The sequence below is a fragment of the Amaranthus tricolor genome, chromosome 2, assembly GCF_026212465.1.
Source record: "Amaranthus tricolor cultivar Red isolate AtriRed21 chromosome 2, ASM2621246v1, whole genome shotgun sequence".
Classification (NCBI taxonomy): domain Eukaryota; kingdom Viridiplantae; phylum Streptophyta; class Magnoliopsida; order Caryophyllales; family Amaranthaceae; genus Amaranthus; species Amaranthus tricolor.
In genome coordinates this window covers 38,604,859-38,625,186 of record NC_080048.1, presented here as the reverse complement: position 1 = coordinate 38,625,186, position 20,328 = coordinate 38,604,859, and the positions used below count along the sequence as shown (strand labels likewise).

At 32.7% G+C, this 20,328-nt stretch overlaps 3 protein-coding genes across 3 annotated transcripts; all 3 read left to right on the top strand.

Moving 5' to 3' along the window:
* The first annotated feature begins 4,009 nt into the window (after positions 1–4,009).
* On the top strand, positions 4,010–9,470 carry LOC130806886 (uncharacterized). Its single transcript, XM_057672111.1, has 8 exons — positions 4,010–4,401; positions 5,621–5,733; positions 6,611–6,660; positions 7,189–7,419; positions 7,540–7,692; positions 8,179–8,274; positions 8,371–8,391; positions 8,615–9,470. The coding sequence occupies exons 1-8, from the start codon at positions 4,124–4,126 to the stop codon at positions 8,780–8,782; spliced, it is 1,110 nt and encodes a 369-aa protein (XP_057528094.1). The 5' UTR covers positions 4,010–4,123; the 3' UTR covers positions 8,783–9,470.
* Positions 9,471–10,179: 709 nt separating this feature from the next.
* On the top strand, positions 10,180–18,555 carry LOC130806884 (replication factor C subunit 2). The gene is made up of 12 exons (XM_057672109.1): positions 10,180–10,323; positions 10,419–10,497; positions 10,651–10,730; positions 11,626–11,748; positions 11,877–11,946; positions 12,025–12,098; positions 13,611–13,731; positions 14,706–14,768; positions 16,623–16,682; positions 17,236–17,361; positions 17,441–17,524; positions 18,219–18,555. The coding sequence occupies exons 1-12, from the start codon at positions 10,280–10,282 to the stop codon at positions 18,312–18,314; spliced, it is 1,020 nt and encodes a 339-aa protein (XP_057528092.1). The 5' UTR covers positions 10,180–10,279; the 3' UTR covers positions 18,315–18,555.
* Positions 18,556–18,697: 142 nt separating this feature from the next.
* LOC130806883 (F-box protein At4g22390-like) lies at positions 18,698–20,328 on the top strand. Its single transcript, XM_057672108.1, has one exon. It carries the CDS (start codon positions 19,096–19,098, stop codon positions 20,281–20,283), a length of 1,188 nt encoding a protein of 395 aa, XP_057528091.1. The 5' UTR covers positions 18,698–19,095; the 3' UTR covers positions 20,284–20,328.

Here is a 20,328-nt window from a genome sequence, read left to right as displayed (position 1 = left end):
CTGCGTATTTCTATTGTTTACATTTTATTTTTCTTCTTTATTGATTTTCGCCAAAAAAACACAAGGTGCTAAATGAAAAAGACAATATTTTGTAAGTGAAATATTTTTTTGAAGGCTAGGTTTGAATATTGGTCCGAAATATTAATTTAATAACAAATCAAGAATGTTTTCTTAATTTTGACACTACTTTCTTAATAGATTCAAATAGATTATTTTTAGTAAGAGATAAATCATACGTATTAATAAAAATATTAGAAAAAAGATAAATGATATTCTTAGGGCAGTCATAACAAATGAAATTATTTTAATAGTTGATACTCCCTTCGTTCTTTTTTGATCTTTCACTTTGGGTTTTTCACACATATTAAGGAAGATAAAATCTTTGGGTTGTAGTGGGTATTATTTTAATTAAATAGTAGTGTGAAATAATTATTGTATTGGAAGTATGAGGTTGTAGTGGGTATTATTTTAATTAAATAGTAGTGTAAAGTAATGATTGTATTGAAAGTATGAGAGAGGGGTACATTAAAAGAAAAGCGGGGGTGGAAGGGGTAAAAGTGGGATAAAAACTTTTTAAAAATACAAAGTATTCTAAAGTAGAAAAATTTTGAAACTACCCATTATACTAATGTGGAAGATCAAAAAAGAACGGAGGGAGTAATTGATAACCTGCAATATTTATCTTATTTAGAATTTGAATTTTTTGATTGGAGTTAAATTAGGTAAAGTATTTATATGGAGTAATTTATTATACCAGTTTTATATGACCAAAAATTTGATATATTTAATTGAATGACAATAATGCTGTATTTGATAAATAATAAAAAAATGGTATTTTTTTGTTGCTTAAAAAGAGTTATGTATTCAATAAATTTAATCACGATAATATATATATACTTGTATTATTTTTTAAAGTAATATTTTTATATATTTTATACTATAAATTCGTGCATTGCACGATAGGAAAAATTACATAGATTAAACCAATCTTTTCATGATTTTCCTACAATATTTTTACCTATCGATTAATCATCAATAATCCCAACTTTATGGGGTATTTGCCTAGGGTGAACTCGGGTAACCCGATGACCTGCTATAATAGGTAATTTTCCAAAAAAATAAACTGAAAATTAATATAAAGTTAGAGAAAATTTTTTAAATTTTAAATAAATAATTCTAAGAAAATTTAACATTTTTTAACATTCTTATCGACGTTTTATTTTAATTTATCATTTTTTAAAAAATAAAACTTGCAATAGCAGGTCATTTGGTTACCCGAGTTTGTTTTAGGCAAATAGCCCATAAAATTGAGATTATTTATGGTTTATTAATAGATGAAATTATTAGGAAAATCATAAAAATATTGGACTATTCTAAATATTTTTTCCTAAAAAATATAACTAATTTAGAACATTTTAAAAACGGTATGTATAGTAACTAATTTACGACAATTAAGAGTCCAAAGGGGTTATAGATAAGTTATAGTTACTATCGGTGACTTACAAATTTATTAGAAACTTAAAAAATATAAAGGAATCCAAACCTAAATTAATTACAAATTTATTAGTAGCATCCAGTTTATGCACAAACTAATTGCCGTAGCATTTTTCGTTAAGTTCTTGTTAAATTTCTTTTAATTCATCATTTTATAAGTTTCTTCCACATGATAGCATTCAATTTTTGTTTAATTCACAATTTTAACTTTAAATTCACCAATTTAATGTTTAAATAATGCCAACAATTTGAATGAAAACAAAATTATTACAACATTGATATGAGCGTTAATAAATAAAACGGTGAATCAAACATTAAATTGGTGAATTTAAAGTTAAAATTGCAAATTAAATAAAAACTGGATGCTACCATGTGGAAAAAACTTACAAAATGATTAATTAAACGGAATTTAACAAAAACTTAATGAAAAATGCTACGGCAATTAGTTTGTGCATAAACTAGATGCTACCATGTGGAATTTTCTTTAAAAAAGCGCTACTACTGTCATTTCATAAAAATTGGATGCTACCATGTGGAATTTCCCATTATTAAATAAAAATTGTCGTTTTTAAAGGAATAAGGCTTTTAAATTAGAGTTTCCTATACATTGAGTGAAGTCCATATATATAAGTTGAAATTAGTTGATGAAAAATCAATACTAATAATACAACCAACTCCTCTTGGATGAGACCCTCTCACCATATGATGGGTGTATATAACAGCACATTTCTTCTATTGATTTAACGACCTGTTTGGTAGGTGGTAATAAACGGTGGTAATGGAAATGAAAAATTAGTGTAATTTTAGTTGAAAAATCTCCTGACTACCTTGATAAACATGCTTGTCCAACTTCAATTATCTCATTTTTTTCATAAAATTCATTTCAATGCATTACCGTTGGGAGACGTGGTGTTAGGTGGTAATGAAAATTTTTAAACAAAAAAACTTTTTTGTGATCAAAATTTCATTACCATGGTAATGATATGGAACTTTTGATGAAATTTTACACCATAAATCATTTCCATTACCACCATTTAGTACCACTAACCAAACGAGTCGTAAGATCATAAGTAATCGTTTTAAAGTTAAAAGTAATCACTCTAAGACTATAAATAGTAATTATATTAAAATTATAAATGATCACTTTGACGTTATAAGTGATCATTTTAAGACAAAAAATATATATTAGGCCAGCCCAATAAAAATAGTCTCAACGTGAGACCATCCCATTTAAGAATTAGTGTAATCCAATTTATTTCTTATATGCTGAAAATGAAATTAATTTTTAATCATCATACCTACTATTTTCATCATCTTATCTACTCCTACTTATTTATTCTATCCACTTGTGTTGTAATATATTAATATATTGTTGGTGTTCATTTAAAATTATATATCACACTTTTATGTTAATTCGTTCCTTCACCTAAAATATCGTTTTATGAAAATATGTCTACTATGTTTCTTATTTTCTTAATCTCATCCATCATTTTTAATTCCCTATTAATGTCATTCATGCAATTTGCACAATTCCCACATTGCAATTTCGCTAGTTTAAGATGAACGATAAAAGTATTACAAATCTAAAAAAGTTGCAATTTCATATAGATTAATCAAGCATATATCTAAAAAATAGCATGGATTATCACCAAAAATAAAATAGAGTAAATTCTATAAAACCGAGTAAAAAATAATTTTAATTTTAAGTAATAGAAAAATATATTTTCCTCCATACCGTCCATGTAGAATTTTTTTTAAAAATTTTTTTCAATAGCAAACCGCTAATTTAGATAACGAAAATTGCTATCTCAGATATCAGTTTAATTTGCTTGTAAATTGCTAAAATTAAAAACTAATACTTTTTAAGCTATGCGCTCTCTATAGGTCTCGAACCTTTAACCAATTGCACTTCCAAACAATGAAGTAATTCCTTTGACTTTGCTTTTTAACTAATCAGCTACACTTGTGAGAGACTGTCTTTCAAAGAGACAACTTTAAATAAGAAATTTATATTCTTATGTTCTCTTTAATTTGTATTAATTGGACAATTTAATCCATATATCTTATGCGTCTTTCGGAGAAACCGTCTCATACAACAATTTGTGGTAATTAAATCAATATTGCAATTTTGGCCCATAACCTCTTCCGAAACCAATATTTTTATTAAAAAAATTTGAATAACGAAAACTTCTATTTGAGATGGCGGTTTACTCTTAGTTTTTTTTCTCATAATTATAATTTGAATTGAAGATAATTAGTCTAAAAAATAAATAATTTTTCTCAAAATTATAATTTGAATTGAAGATAATTAGTCTAAAAAATAAATAAAAAATACTATGTGTATCGTTTTACATGGATGGTAACAAGGGCAGTGAAAAATGAGTTCCCAAAATTCATTATTGAGAGCAAATATTGAATAAAAATTGTAGTAAAATCCGTGAAAGGGATTGAATAATTTTAACATTTTTTTTTGAAAAAAATCAAATTCAATGATGAACAAAGGAGTATATGACGGGGCACAAACCAAGCCTCTCATCTTCCCTCTCTGTCTCGACAGTCTCGTGCTCAATCCTCACCACAACTACCGTTACAGTACCAGTGTACCACAGTTTCTTTCAAGCATTCATCAATGTCGTTATGTTCCAGAACTCTCACCTCTACATTCTTCAACTACAATGGCTGCTCAATCACTACTCACAAATCATCAACAAAAGAATATGTTCGTAGATTACCTAAAATCCAAATGACGGCTTCTTCATCTGATACTATCGAAACTTATGAAGAAGGGAAGCTTGATAGACCCAAATGGAGTGGACAAACTCCTCTTTCTCGTCTTGTTGGAGCTCTTATTTCATTTAAACCTCTTTACTCTGTTATGAAGATTGGGGCTCGACAAGCTCTCATCAGGTCTTTTTGTTTTTCTCTAATTCCCTTCTTTTTTTAGGTTGATTGATTATGGAGAATTCACTAAACAATATTGTCTGGAGGTTGATTGCATTCTAATTCCCCTAAATTTTCTATTTCTTATAAATTGTATATATGTATATTCCTTTGGTTAATTTTTTTCGAGTAAGTATAGAAATTACAATTTCACATAGAAATTCCACAGATTAAATTATCAATTCAACAACATTCCATTATACCATTATACCCAAATGTCCCAATGCCTTTTAAGCCGCTCCCACCTAAGACCGATTTTGGGAAGTTGGATGTACGAAACATACCCTAGATTGTTTCTGATTGACTCAATGTAGATTATATAATATGCGATTTCACGTAAATACAAAGGGCACTGATTCAGTGTGTCATTTTAGTATAAGGTTGATTTTGAGAAAGTCAGATGTACGCAATCTCCTGGATTATTTTGATTGAGCCTAGGTAGATAATGTGCAGCTTTACATGTGTTAATTGATGATTTCATTGTTCAATTAAAAAACCATATTATAAAATTTTGAAAAAGGAATTGATGTCCAAGCAATTAGATTTTGCTATTGGAATTTACTTCCTACATCAGCCAAACTAGCTATAGTGAAACTTGGAATTGGGAACTTATATACACAAGTGTCCAAGTGTTCAACTCGACTAAATGCAAAAATGTAATAGTTTGGGTCCAAAATATAGTATTTAAGTGTGTTTTTATGTCCAAGTGTTGAGTATTCAGCACCAGTAGTTGAGGTAAAATAACGAGTCATATAACAAAGAATAGACCTATTGAGATTATTATGAGTTTTCCTCTCTAACTACAAAACAAATTTAATTATGTTTTTTGCCAAGGATTTTTATATTGTGGGATAATAATGAGTGTGGACAAGCCGACGATAACCGGTGGGCTTGTGAGTCGTGTGTACAAGTCCACATAAGATAAGAGTTGACTACAAACAAACAATGATGAGATTCTTTCCCAAAATCGTATGATAGTAGGAGTAGTTTACGAATGCAAGTTTATATGTTAGTAAACATATGTTTAAATCACCAATGTACTGTAGTATACATGTGGCCATTTCCTCAAGATTTTCACAAATGCATTTGTGGGGTTTTTACTCTTTCTTATAAGTGCATTATGAATTATAGAACATGGTATTTCTGTTGAAGATGATGGCTTTTGAAGTTGTGGGTTATGAAACAGCACAGCTGAGAAAAATAATATTCCATGGAGGGAGATGACCAAGGAGATTTTAGAATCAGAGGTCTACAAGGAGATGGAGAATGTTCAGAACCCGAATCTTGTTTACCCAGATTGTAATTTCTCCTTTTCTACCTCTTCTTTTTTGCTTCTGATTTTCAGACTATTTTAGTTTTGAGCTGTGATTCAGGTTTATCATCTTACACTATGTTATTGAAACCAGTGACGGATCAAGATCAAATATTGTCGATAATATTAAAAAATGTGCTAATAAGGTTGAACCTGAATCAATATTGTCACAAATCAAAGCTCATATCAACTTACTTAACGAACACATATATTAGTATCTCTAAGAATGTGTTTGGATGGAAAGAAATGGAGAGAAAGGAAGGGGAGGGATTTGGAGGGATGAGTGATCCTTGTTTAACAAAATGGCACGAAGGGATTTAGAAGGATTTAATGAATGTTTTTTTGTTAAGCTATCAATCTTTCCATAGTTGAAAAGATTTGGGAAGACTCTTATTTCCCTTCTTTTCCCTTTCCTTTCCTCCTAAACAAACACGAGTTTATTCCCTTCTATTTCTCTTCCCTTCCATTTCGTTCCCTTCCTTCCCCTTCCTTTCCTTTCTTTTCGCTCAGAAATTGCTATCTAAACATTGTATAAGTATATTGTTGTATGCATATATTGAATGCTGTCATTTGACAGCATTCACTGAGCATAAATCTTCCCTTAATTTAAACTTGTGACATTAAATACTATCCTCCGTTCTATTTAGTTGTTGCATTTCTCTTAAAAAACTCTCATGTGTAACAACTGAAAAACAAAGGATAGTGTGTCTTTTGAAAATAATGGGCATAATTATCTGCATAAATAGATTATAAAACATTGGTAGGAAACCATTTGGTTGAATGTTGCACGGGGAGGAGTTTTTATAATTTCATTTTTGTTTAATCTGGGAGGATATTGATGTGAGTGTTGGATTGTGCATGCAGATTACCTTAATCCCTTCCATGCTTATGATGAAGGAAATCTTTCATGGCTGGTAATTGCTTATTTATTTTGATACATTTCTCTATGAATATCATATTTTTTTTTGTGGGAGGTGAGGTTGGAAACTTTCTTGTAGCCAACGGAAAGCGGAAATTAATACATCCTTTAGGTAGTGAGAATTGAAACCTTGTCATAATGATGAAAGAAAAAGTCTTCAACCACTAGGCTAACCCATGATTCTCTTTTCTTGGCTTTGGTGCTTTTATTAATAGTGTCATTCCACATACCCGTGTCAAGCTCTCGAAATTTCGACTTCGTTTAGATTCTTTGGACTTCTTTGGCCTAAAAATAGAACATGTTAAATAGCCAAAAATGTCGCTTGGAAATGTACCTATGCTTCTATGCTTGAAACTAGTGTTCTAGTTTAATCAACTTAGTTGTTGTTTAGCCTATTGTGGAGACTATTTGATACTTTCACTTAAACAATCCTAATGATTCCTTTCATCAAGGGTTTTCCTATACCTCTTGAACACCACAAAAATAGCCAAAGTAAATGACAGTTATGCATGTATGAATGTAGGCTGCAGCAGAGGCAGAGCCTGCCACCTTATCTATCACAAAAAGAGCTATACCTGATGCTTCCTTGGATGAAGCAATCGATATAGTACGTGGTAACTGGCTTCGAGCAGTAGAACAACATCATCGACAATACTCTGGAAATTCCACTGCCGAGGACATCTTAGACATTGGATGCTCTATTGGTTGGAGCACAAGATTTTTAGCCGATAAATTCGCTTCTGCTAACGTTACTGTGAGTTACTGCTCCCACTCCATCTCATAAGTAATTGAAAATGCATGAGCATTTCTTCAATCATCATGTAATTCTTATGTCAAGATGGTTGAGATGTTTGAGGAACATAAATGACTGCAGGGTCTGGACTTGTCACCATATTTTTTGGCTGTTGCTCAATTCAAAGAAAAGAATGGACCTCCAAGGGAAAAACCCTTAAAATGGGTGCATGCAAACGGTGAAGATACGGGCTTGCCTGCCAAGTCATTTGACATTGTCTCAATTGCTTATGTGGTATGTCTCGCTTAAGCTTCTTGATCAAATGCACTTTGGCTCTAATCATTGGCAACATTTATGTGTTCGTTCTTTATTGTCTCAATTCCGTTGCAAATGCTGTCATCGAACCCTCCTCAAATCCTCATCATAGTTTTTATGAGCGGGATATACTGGGTAATGATGATGATTTACGCCTAGCTTATTGCTTTGGGTGGGGTGATTCACCTTTCTTCTCATGTAGGCTGTAGCTTATGTTTAGTAAAATGTCATATTTCTATAATGTAGTCTTGTAGAGAAAGTGCATTTTGCAGCATATACAACATTAGTTACTAAAGTTTGAGTTTTGAAAAATCTCCGAACTCTAGAAGCATGGTAGTCGAGTCGGTTCAACATACATGCAAATATGAGTGTTCAGCCCACCCTATACTAGTACCTTCGATTTACCCTTGTACAAGTTCAGTACAGCATACTGAGCATCCGCTAACTTTCTTCTTTTACATTCAGCTTCACGAGTGTCCAGCAAAGGCGACTGTCAATTTAGTGAAGGAAGCATTCCGGCTTCTGAGACCAGGCGGCACCTTCGCCATCACAGATAATTCGGTACATCATTCATCATCCTCTAATCTTTCTACTATGTTTCAATTGCTGTGACATTCAGATACTAAAATACCATTTTAAAAATTTTCCCTTGTGCAGCCCAAGTCAAAGAAACTTCAGGTAAAACTCCATCCTGTTGCTAATATATCGATTTATAATCGATATACTCTTTTAGAAAGTAGTTATCGGAGTCTTAAAACATTTCTGTTTTGTGTATAACCTGCTCGTGTCATGTAAGGCTACTTATATTACGCGTTTCATGATCATGAGCGTGTGGTATATGCACATCTAGCAACTAATTTCAATGTCTCCAACGCTTAATCGTTCTTGGGTTTCATTTCAGGAACTGTCTCCAGTACTATTTACATTAATGAAGAGCACAGAACCTTTTCTTGATGAATACTACCTGATTGATTTGGAAGCTACCATAAGAGAAGCCGGGTTTGTTCATGTTGAGACGATTCTCACAGATCCCAGACACAGGACAGTCACAGCAACTGTTCCATGTTGAACATTCGATATGAATGGTGCATATCATCATCATCATACTCAATATATCCTGCTCATAAAAGCTATGATCAGGGTCTAAATAAACGGTGCATATATTTACTGTTTATTTGTATACAGTCCCAATTAGCAACTCTATAACTCAAAATTTATGGTAAATGATCAGGATCTGAATGAGCATTTTTTTAGACATCTTCTCTAATCTCTTTATGTTTTCCTGAGTTGTCACAAATTAACATCTTTGGAGATATTTATTTGGCAACTACGGCTTGGCCGGTTTGCTTGGTGGTTCATGGGGCCAAGCAGAGCTCGACTTGATATGGGCATGGAATCGATAACACTCCTTCGTTTTGTAAAGTTCGCCCCAATACAATCAGAAAGCTCTTACAAAAATGGTAAATTAAGAATGAATTTAAGTATTGGGGATATGCATGTTTCTTTACATTAGGGACTTCATAAGATGTTTTATGACCTTCAAAAGACATATTTAGGCAATCTTTTTATCATATGTACTATAGGCTATGGCATATGAACAACCTTACTTGTTTGAAACCTTAATGCCCTACCCATTTCAATCGCATTCAAGGTGGATTTATGGTCAGTAAATAATGTCAACTGACAACATTCGATTTATATTTAGAATTAAATACTTAGAGATATTAATATATGTGTCGGTTAAGTTAATAAAAGCTTTGCTATGTGATGAAATTGACTCGTGTTTTAGCATCATTAATCGTTTTTCTTATTCTAGATAGAATATTTACCCATTTAATTTGCATTTTAGTTGATTTAGGAAAAATTACAATGAATAATACAATCTTTGCTAATTTCTCAATAATACCAACTTTTAATTAATTATGACCAATACCAATTTAAAGATTTTTCCTTGAAGTATCCCTACTCCCTAGCATGTTAAAAACAAACTATAGGAGGTTGTATGAAGAAAAAAATAAATTAGTTGATAAAAATAAACAAAAGTGAATAATTGATGATAGTGATAATGTGTTAGTATGTAATTATGCAAGTCAAAAATCATTAAACTTATTTGATACCATCACTTAATATTGTTTTTGCAAATATAAAACCTAGTACATAAATCTATATCTTAGGCCATTGTTACAAATTGATATATAATTTATAAAAGAGAAATTAGGATATTGTATATAATTATTATCTATAAATTTAGATTAGAAAGAAATTATTAATATTCATATCGACTATTATATTATTTTAACTAAATAAATCAAATCTCTTCATTTAAAATAATGCGGACAAATTTGGTCTTGTCACACATTTTTCAATTAAAGTCTTTAATTCAATTATTACCTAAGTTATTTTTCGCTCAACCTACCGTATAATAGAAAAATAAATATACATAAATAAAAATACGTGAGAAAAAACATTTAAATACTTGTATAGTTGTATTGTGATACAATAGTATTCGAAGAAAAAGCGGGAAAAGAAGGTCGGCGAGAACAACGGGAGAGAGACATTGACGAAAATGGCGCCATTGTTGCCGAGCTCTCAACAATGGGTGGAAAAATAGTACAATTTCTTTAACTTTCCTTCCATTGATATTTTCTCTTCTTTACTTGTGCTATATAATTGTATGGAATTGTTAATCTGCAAACTATTTTCAGTCGGCCGAAGCAAGTGAAGGATGTTGCGCACCAGGATGAAGTCGTTCGAGTACTCACCAACACCCTCGAAACCACCAATGTATTCGCTTTGCTTCGTTTGATTTTTGTACTTCTTGACACTTCAATTTTCGATGTTTTATTGCTTAATTTGCTTAAAATTTTCATTTCCGCTTAAACCCTAGATTTTTTTTGGTCTAAAAATTTGTTTTTGATGGTGATGAATTGATGATAGTGTCCGCATATGCTATTTTATGGTCCGCCTGGTACTGGAAAAACCACCACGGCTCTCGCCATTGCACATCAGCTTTTCGGGTACGTTTCAATATTTGTTGTCATTTTGTATTGAAGGGTGAATTTTTTTAGACTTGTTTCATCTTTAATGAATGTGATTTTTATTAATTTTATGAATCATTGCTGGAAAATTGTTTTTTTTGGTGGACATATTACGTGGTTAGGGTTTCACACTTTCACTAGTCAGTAATGTAGGTGTATCAACTATCAAGTACTGCTTTTGATTAATTATAATTTTTTGTAAAACTTTTCCTTAATTAGTATCGTTTTGATTGTGATTTTGTTGCATGGAGTAATTCATTTTTATATGCTCATCTGTCCCCTGAGTTTGCTACATTTGATGTAGCCCATATGATTATTTTTTGGTTAAGTTGAGGATAATAAAACAAAAAGGTGAGATATGTGGATGATAATAAGGGAGATAAGATGTTTGGATGTGAATTAGTGGGACTGAAAAATAATGAGTATGTCGCAAACTTAGAGGGACATAGAGAAAATTTGGCGAGTCAGAAATATAGTTGGAAATAAATGTTTAAAATTCGCTCACAGTTTGTGCTCAATATGTTTGTGTGTATTAACATGGTGCTAATGTTTAGTTGTTGGACTTTACGGTGAGGTGATATCTCAGAAAGCACCTACTTCAAATGCTGTTTTTTAAAGTTCTGTAGAGATGCTTATCTGCAGTTGATGCTTTATATTCTTCGATGAAACGCCAAGTTTAAAGGCTACCAATTTTAAATAATATAGTATACCAGAAATTTTTGTTATATATTTTACATGTGCTGATAATGGCAAGCATATTACATTTGTGTGTGAATGGTTAAAGTGAGGGTCGGTAGATTGTGAACTATATTTTTGCATCCTATTGGAGTTTAGATTGTCTTAGGATTGACCTCTATTTGCATTACCTTTACAGGCCCGAACTCTACAAGTCCAGGGTGCTAGAGTTGAATGCAAGTGATGACCGTGGTATCAATGTTGTTCGCACAAAAATCAAAGATTTTGCTGCTGTTGCTGTAGGTTCTGCCCAACGACATGGGTAGCTAAACCGGATACCTTATTTAGTTGTTCTTTTCCCTTATATGCTCTCTTTCTCTCTCACCTCCTCAAAGGTTTGCATATTCTATGTTTTGAGACTTCTTAAATTCATTGATGGATATATTTCAGGGGTTATCCATGTCCTCCATATAAAATTATCATTCTAGACGAGGCAGATTCAATGACAGAAGATGCTCAGGCATGATATTTTTGCGTTTCATTAGTCATTATTTTCTTTTGCAAAGTATAATAGTGTTATTATCATCGGTCTTTTCAGAATGCATTGCGTCGGACAATGGAGACTTACTCAAAAGTTACAAGATTCTTTTTCATATGTAACTATATTAGCAGGTGTGCCTAGTCTACGTGTGGTATTTTTGTTTTAGGTTCTTGCAACCTTTTTTTGTACATTGCTGCACTTCTATTTCATATCTGTTATTTGAAATTAAGCTATTGGTAGTATCATATTCCAACTTCCAAGTGAGGAATGAAAAACTTTAAGTTTATTGCTTAGACTGATGATATTTATAGAAATGATAATATTGAATGGCATGTCCATCACAGAACTGTACCTAAATGTCATTTTGTTTGATATGAGTTTTCAAGCAAATTGTGATCATGTGTTGCTATATCTAATGTTTAAATTTATTCACTTGTTGACCCTAGGATTAGCATTCACCCGTGAGAGCGTCTTATGATGTGAGCTCTTGATTGATGAATTACTTCTATCTATGTACCTTTAAAAGTTGTTTCTATGTGTATGTTCGTAATTGTGTTGGATGCCCAACCATCTAAAATTGCATTTAATACTCTCCTTCCCTCTTACAATGGTTTATTCGTCAAAGATCACTGTGATAAGTTAAAAGCAGGTGCTTTGTATGATTGATGCAGATTATTAGCCTCATGTCTAAATTATGTTATGGGATTTTCATTGAAATATGTTTTGTTAGCCTCATCTATGATAGACAATTAGATATAAGGACTTAATTCTTAAGCCAAGGAGTATTTATAGATTTATGTTCTATACTTCTCCTCACTTTCATGCTTTATAATATTCAGTTATTATTTTTCATGTAAGACTCCCATTTTTGGTCTTTAGCAGAACTATCTGTTGTGATTGACTTATTGTGTTCTGGGGTTTCTCTTCTTTGATGTAGATTTCTTGTAGGGTGGTAAGCAAATGACTTGCTTACGAGTTCATTATGTTTTTTTTGTTGCTATGAAAGAATTCTATGGAGAAATTTGTTACAACCTTAATAAATTTTGAAAATGAATGGAAAGAAAGTAATATTACCAATTATGTCAATGCCATAAGTGGCCCAAGTGCCTATGGGAAACGGCCGAGTATACCAAACCTTACCTTTTAAAAAAACTAAGAGGTTGTTTCAAATTGACTTTTGACAATAAATATTTTATGCAACTTCACATAACTAAAAGTGCATATATTTTGATGAATCATTTACTATAGTTCATTATAATCCGAAACCTAATAACAATGTCTTAACCTCCATTAAGAATGGTCACATATCATTGTATCTTGAAGTAATGTAAATATCTAAATATTACTAAGCTAGACATATCACCTTCCCCTCCAATAAAAAAGTGCATGACTTTTAACCAAAGTTGCAGAATTGATTCACATTTTGGAAAAGTATCCAATTGACATCAAGATATTGGAGGGGAAGGTTGTTATGGAGGACGTGTTATGACTTTTGAAGATAGTTAGAATATTGAGTTTTGGTCTTTCTGTGTTGTGGAATATATCTTTGATTTGTTAAGCTGATGTTGGTAGACTGGGGGCCACTACATGTGATTTGAATGATCTTTGAACATAACTTTAAGATTGTAACGTGATGATTACAGAATCATAGAGCCGCTGGCTTCTAGGTGTGCCAAATTTAGATTTAAATCCCTTCCCGAACAGGTCATGAAAAGCCGTATCTTGCATATATGTGGAGAAGAAAGCCTTAATTTGGATTCACAGGTATGGATCGTTCCCTGCACTTTGTTTGTTGACTTCTCTATCAATGACTTAACATCTACTTCATGTTGATTCCTTTAGATGCTACAAACACTAGATAGTACACATGCAAAACAAGAAATTTATTGAGTAGCTTTACCGCGGGGATTAATAGTAGATTAAAAAGGGGCTAAAATTAATTACCCACACCGACTCTGCCACTAAAAAGCTGGAAATAAACCAACAATTCAATATCACTGCCCAACAGATCGACAAAATGAGAAGATATTACACAAAAGTTAGTTAAAGCGACAAAGCCCCCAAGAGAAAAGTAACGAAAAAATGTCAAAAATTCACTGTCACCTAAATAGATGAAATCAAGGGATTGGAAAAAATTTCATGAGAAATGATAAAAAATGAAAAAGATAGTTTGATTATTTAAGAAAAGTGAAAATTTTAAGCCCAAAATTTCCTTCCAGCCTCTTGGTTTCCCCCAAACTTATTGTGAGGAGCCCTACTTTTTAAATGTTAAAATCAACAAAGGAAAAAACGAAATGTGAGTATACTAGACAAAACTTGAAGTCAAGAAACACTGTTGTGATTGGAATAAAGGACAATTAAGAGGGGGAATGAATTTAGAATGTTGAAGAGGATAGATGATAGTGATGAAGAACGAAGAGTGAGGACTGAGGAGATTGTGATTAATCATGGGGAGTGTTGCAAATGTGGTGGTGGGTGAGTGATTTTCAGGGATTATTTTCTTTTGTTTAGATTTGGAAGGAGTAAATCGTTTTAGGTCAAAGTGATCAAGTTAGTTTATAATTTGATGGTTGGTGTTAGATTAAGGATTTGGGAGCTAGGGGCATATGTATGTTTTTTTTTTTTTTCCAAAGTCCAAAACATAGAAGTTTAGCAACTAAAAAGAAGCGTCCAATCGGGAAAGCCTAGCAGCTAAAAAAAATAGAGGATTTAACTAAAAGTTCTTGTGATATATGCAGGCACTTTCAACACTGAGTGTGATTTCACAAGGTGATCTTCGGAGGGCCATCACATACTTGCAGGTCAGGAGGCTCATTCTTTTTTTCTCACAATAAACATTGAAATCTTTTGTTCATGGTATCTAGTGTGAGTTTCTGGCTGTGCGTGCTTATTGAAATCATTTGCAAAATTTGTTATCTTTTGTCTATACTTTATTGGAGTTTGGCATTGATAACTTAATATAGAATTAAGTTGTGAGCATGTGGTGTAGAAAAGAAAGATGAGGAATTCTTGTCTTGCTGATGCATAAAATCTGATTTTATTTAGCCATTGGGTGGTGTACGTGGGAGGAATAGAATCAGCAATATTTGAGGATGAAGCTTTTTCAAGTGAAGAATCTGCTTTTCCTATTTTTAGGGTGCGGTTGAAGCAGGTATTATATTGGAAGCACCTGATTTTACGGGTAGATCATGGAGGGATACTGATACTTTAAGGGCTTGATAATATTTTAGACTTTTCTATAGTAGACAGGTGAGGCAGGTTGTCTTACTAACCAGGTTTCATTTTGACTAAGCTCAAATTTAGAGTATAAGGATATCTTAGTTAAAAATAAAGATCAGTTCTTTACTGCTGTGCTACGAACATCTGGGAGAAGCATTGGTGATTGATGGATATGACAATCCTATGTTTAGTTTTGCATCTTTTGTGTAGTAGTCGATACCCCATAACCTTTGTTACCCATCAAGGAATATGAATGTACATCAGGTGCCCGTGTAGCTGGCAGTTGTAATGTCTAAAGCTGTTGACTGGCATTTTAAAATATGTTGGATCTTCACGCTTGTATTTTGCCACTGCAATGTGAAGAAAAAGGGCTACAACTCCTTACAAAACTTTAGGTTTAGTTTGACCAAAGTCAACTGAGAGTGAGATTTTGAGAGCCTTCTCTCTTTGCTTTCGAGTTTTCTCTTCTTTTCAAACCAGCTACTGCAATTGAACTTCTTATTACCCTTTGTTTCAGTTTACCACCTGCATTTTTTTATTCTATTTGCTGGACTTGGAAACTATCCACCTCTCAACATGTGTCTGTCTTAGAACTCCAGAGTGATCTGCTATTTGTCAGAACTCCGTCTCTGTCTTTTTTCTTTTGAATTCTCAAATGTTATTTCTTTTGTGGTTCAGTGGTGTGAACAGTTTGATGTTACTTTTGAAATTGACCACAAGGGCAAAGGAAGGTGTACTTCTTTGAGTGTCGATTGACTAGTATTGTTTTTGTAGTGGTTGTTCTTACCGATGGACTATAGCTTAGTTTTCGGATTATGGCTTAGTTTGCAAGGACTCTAATCTAAAACAATTTTTTTGGTCATTTTTAATAGTTTACTAGTATGGAGACCTTCTGTTTCCGTGTTCTATATATTTTTTTGTCTCTCTTGCTATTTTATGCTACATGCTCTGCATTACATTCCATTGTGTTTGCTCTACCCCCTTCCCCATGTGAGCTTTTTCACATTCTTGGTGCAAACTCTAGGGGACAGAGTAGTATCAGCATTTGGTGTTAGGCTGTTAGCTGTTACATTTTACAGCTTTCCTCTTCCACAACTCCTGGACATTGGTCTTCCATCCTCAAACAATCCCAGAAAGGAAATCTTTTTGTTACCATTTGGTTGACAACTTCGCGAACATGTAATCATTCAGTCTTAGAAATTTTTATTTTCATGTTTTCCTTATGCGGTTGGCATAATTATGGCCAATGTGTGGAAAATATTTGCCTAGCATGATGACGATTATTAATATAATTTTAACATGACTTATTCCATCTTCTAGTTGTCAATGCCAAGAAATTATAATTCTTGATATCATGATGCTTATTGTGTAAGGCCAAAATTTTGCTTTTATGCCGCTAGTGTTGCATTTTAGTTGGCTGAAGTTCCATGTGACAGGGAGCTGCTCGTTTGTACGGATCGTCAATATCCTCCACGGAGTTGATTAGCGTTTCCGGGGTAAGCTATCTTAAAAATCTTGTATTTCTTTTTGTACATTTGAACTTGATCATGTCATGCTGCTGCTCTCATCAAATTAAATAAAAAATATCTTAGTACAGGAGATGTAGTCAGTAGATGACTGTTGAAGATCATGCAATTTATTATTTTGAAACCTCCTTTCCGATATAAATGTAAATATCGATACTGGTTTTCTAATGGAGTAATTATGGGTGCTTTAAATTAATGGTCAACACTTCCCTAACTTTTCATACCCAATATCCATGTCAATTACTAGTTAACTGCATAAAAAAGGATTCTTTTGTGAATGTATGCTTGAAATTTTATAATAGATTGTTAAATGCCATTTTTTTCTTTTGACAAGAAGGGTCATCCCCTCGGTCTTTCTACATATTCCATGTTTCTGGGTCATGAATGGAACATGTCATTTTCACCTCCCTTTTATTTTTAACCTTTACTGGACATTTGATATGGACATTTTGCATGCTTGCTTCATTCAAATGTCATTTCTTCCAATTCTTTATGGCTCAAGTTCTAGTTTACTGTGTGTCAGGTCATACCAGAGGATGTTGTTCAGAAGCTTTTGGCTGCTTGCAAAAGTGGTAACTTTGATTCGGCAGACAAAGAAGTGAATAATGTCATTTCAGAAGGCTATCCAGTTTCTCAGATGATTTCCCAGGTTTCATACTATCAAATTTTACCTTAATGTATTTTAAAATACTTTCTTTCTGTGACATAGTTTGAATTTGATTTTGCAGTTATTTGATATTATTGTGGAAGCTAACGATTTGTCAGACGAGCAGAAGGCGAGGATCTTTAAAAAGCTAGGAGAAGCAGATAAGGTAAGTTTGAATAGTAGTTTCTATTTTGCTGTTATGGATGGATTAACATATATTATGCAACATGTCTGTGAAACTCTGAAAAAACAATGCTAGATGGGGATATCAAAAAAAATTTCCTCTAGCCTAGTGAAAGACGTAACGGTCCCTATCTTAACCTCCCCCATGAGACTTTCTACCTTTAATTAAAGTGCCAGTGTTCGTATTGAATTTCTGTCTGAACTTGCAAGTTCCTCATTGCCATTACCCATTAGCATGCAATAATATCCATCTTTAAACATTTGTTTGTCAATTTCCATTACCTTCCAATATTAATTTTCCAAGTTTTTATGGATGGTGACGAATTTCATAAAAGAAAATAGATGTTTGGATTGTGATTGACATTACAATTTAGGTTACGACAACAAATCATTCTATCACCCAACTACCATTAAGTGGCTGTGGCTCTCATCTTGGCGATGTTTGGAATTGGGGGGGTTGGATGTACTTGAGTACTTGACTCATCTTTGTGATAAACAAAAAAGCTGTTTTTGATAGATTCTTGATTAAAATGGAGGTTCAACCTTGCAAAATAACAATTTTCCATCACCACTGTACCGACAATCAATGCTGATTACTAAATGGAGTGTAAAATGAAAGTCTTTGATGTATAAAAATGATGTTGATAACTTTTCGTCTCGTATATTTTCTTTTGTAGTGTCTTGTTGATGGAGCGGATGAGTATTTGCAGTTGCTAGATGTTGCTGGTAATACGATGCGTGCCTATTGCAACATGGCTCAAGACTCCTATTAGACGGTACCTTGTGTGATTGTGTCTAAGTAGACTACTCACTACATGAATATGTGGAAATTAGATGAACTAACACTTACCATCTGTGTAACTCAACTGAAGTTTAACCTTCTTTCTGTGCACACAAGTATTTACGAAAGTGGCTGTTCTAATTTTTGAATTTGTGGTCTTATTTTTCACTATGTCATGTTTGTACTCCATTTAATGTACTGATTTAATCCTAAAGATTTTAAATTGTGTAAAAATAAATATTATAAATATTAATATTATAAAATTATATTAAGATGAATCAAATAAGTTCACTTGACTTTATTTTTACATATAAATTAAAATAAATTACAATTAAGAGTATTTGATAAATAGCGTTAAAAAATTACAATTGCTCTAAGTTAGAGGGAATATAACATTTGTTGATTGATTACTTTAAAAATATGTCAAAAAAAATAAATTTAGTTATAAATAAAATATAATCTTAATCGCTCTATGAATATTTTTATCAAATATTTGTTATTAATCAACTAAAAAGTCAATAATACTAGTTGATTGATCAACCAACTAAATCAACAACGGTTGATTGTTACAATTTTAAAATAAATATTATTTTTCCTTGACATGATTTTGAGATCGAATTTTACATAGTACCATCATTCTCTCCACGTATCATGTATCGATAGGTGAAATTCGAATTCAAAATCATGAAATTTTTGGTAAAGTAAATGCTGTTAAATTAATTTCGTTAAACTCATCTTCTTCGCCTTCTCTCTCCTCACAAAATTGATTAACAATGGCGGACACGAACGACACCTACATACCCAACGATATCCTCATTTCAATCCTCAAAAGACTTCCTTCAAAAACCCTAATTCAATTCCTAATTGTCTCAAAATCATGGTATTCTTTAATCACTAATCCTAATTTCATCAATTCACATCTTCACCACCACAAATCTCTTTCTCTCCTTCATCCAAATCACCACTTATTCCTCCTTGAATCCCACTTTCGCTGCTCTCTTTTCCGTTATGGCGATCACTTCTACCAACGTACTTTTATACCGAGTCCACCCGGCGAGTTCGGCTCAGTTGCAGCTTCTTACAACGGTTTAATTTGCTTCTTCGATTCAAAACTCCGTAACCTTCTGCTTTGGAATCCATCGATTAACAAATTTTTACAAATTGAACAACCCCCAATTTTACACTCATCCAGTTTTCAAATGTTTTCTATAGTTGGACTAGGGTTTAATCCTATCGAAAATGACTATAAATTAGTTTTATTTGATTATGATCGTATGTACGCATACGGTGGTGAGGATTATTCACCCCTCAATGTTCAAGTTTATTCTGTTAATGGAGATGTAAATTTAGGGTGGAAAAGGTTAATTTTGCCTCCTAGTTTTCCTTGTGATGATCTTAGTCATGTTTCCGAGGCTTGTGTTGTGAATGATTTTATACATTGGATTGTTTTTCGAGGTGGTATTGATCAAGTAAACGAACATATGATGGGAATGAAGGAATTTGGCGCTTCAATTTTATCTTTTGATCCTCGGAACGATTGTTTTGGGGAAATTCAATTGCCTAAGTGTTTAATCAAGGAGGTCGATCCGGATTTGTGTTTGGCTGTGATTGATGATTCTCTTGTTGTGATTCATCTTGGTGCAAGTGAAGATACGTTGCTGAAATATAGTGCTATTGTTTGGAAAATGGAAGAGTATGGTGTAGAGGAGTCTTGGAAGGTTTTGTATAGGATCAATTTGCCGTATGTTTTCGGTACAAATTGGAATATATGGGATAAGGAAGAAGGGAAGGTATTTATTACAACTAGTTGGGGAACTTTGATAGTTTTTCATGCTAACAATGGGAGTTCATCTGGTTTTAGTGGGGAAGTTGCTATGATTGGTGGGCAAGCTTTTGATTATACTGAAAGTTTAGTGTTGTTGGATGGATTTAGTGGAGCGTCTTGGTTGCATATGGAATGATTTTGGAGATGTGATGAATAATAGAGGAGGATTTCAAGTGATAAT

What these genes read in the sequence shown, in the direction of transcription:
- LOC130806884 (XM_057672109.1), top strand. Translation starts at nt 10,280, where the DNA reads ATGGCGCCATTGTTGCCGAGCTCTCAACAATGGGTGGAAAAATA. An exon ending in GCCTTAATTTGGATTCACAG is followed by an intron (nt 13,732 to 14,705) that starts GTATGGATCGTT and finishes TGATATATGCAG; the next exon opens with GCACTTTCAACACTGAGTGT. An exon ending in GGGCCATCACATACTTGCAG is followed by an intron (nt 14,769 to 16,622) that starts GTCAGGAGGCTC and finishes TCCATGTGACAG; the next exon opens with GGAGCTGCTCGTTTGTACGG.
- LOC130806883 (XM_057672108.1), top strand. Translation starts at nt 19,096, where the DNA reads ATGGCGGACACGAACGACACCTACATACCCAACGATATCCTCATTTCA.
- LOC130806886 (XM_057672111.1), top strand. Translation starts at nt 4,124, where the DNA reads ATGTCGTTATGTTCCAGAACTCTCACCTCTACATTCTTCAACTACAAT. An exon ending in GAATCTTGTTTACCCAGATT is followed by an intron (nt 5,734 to 6,610) that starts GTAATTTCTCCT and finishes TTGTGCATGCAG; the next exon opens with ATTACCTTAATCCCTTCCAT. An exon ending in TCGCCATCACAGATAATTCG is followed by an intron (nt 8,275 to 8,370) that starts GTACATCATTCA and finishes TCCCTTGTGCAG; the next exon opens with CCCAAGTCAAAGAAACTTCA.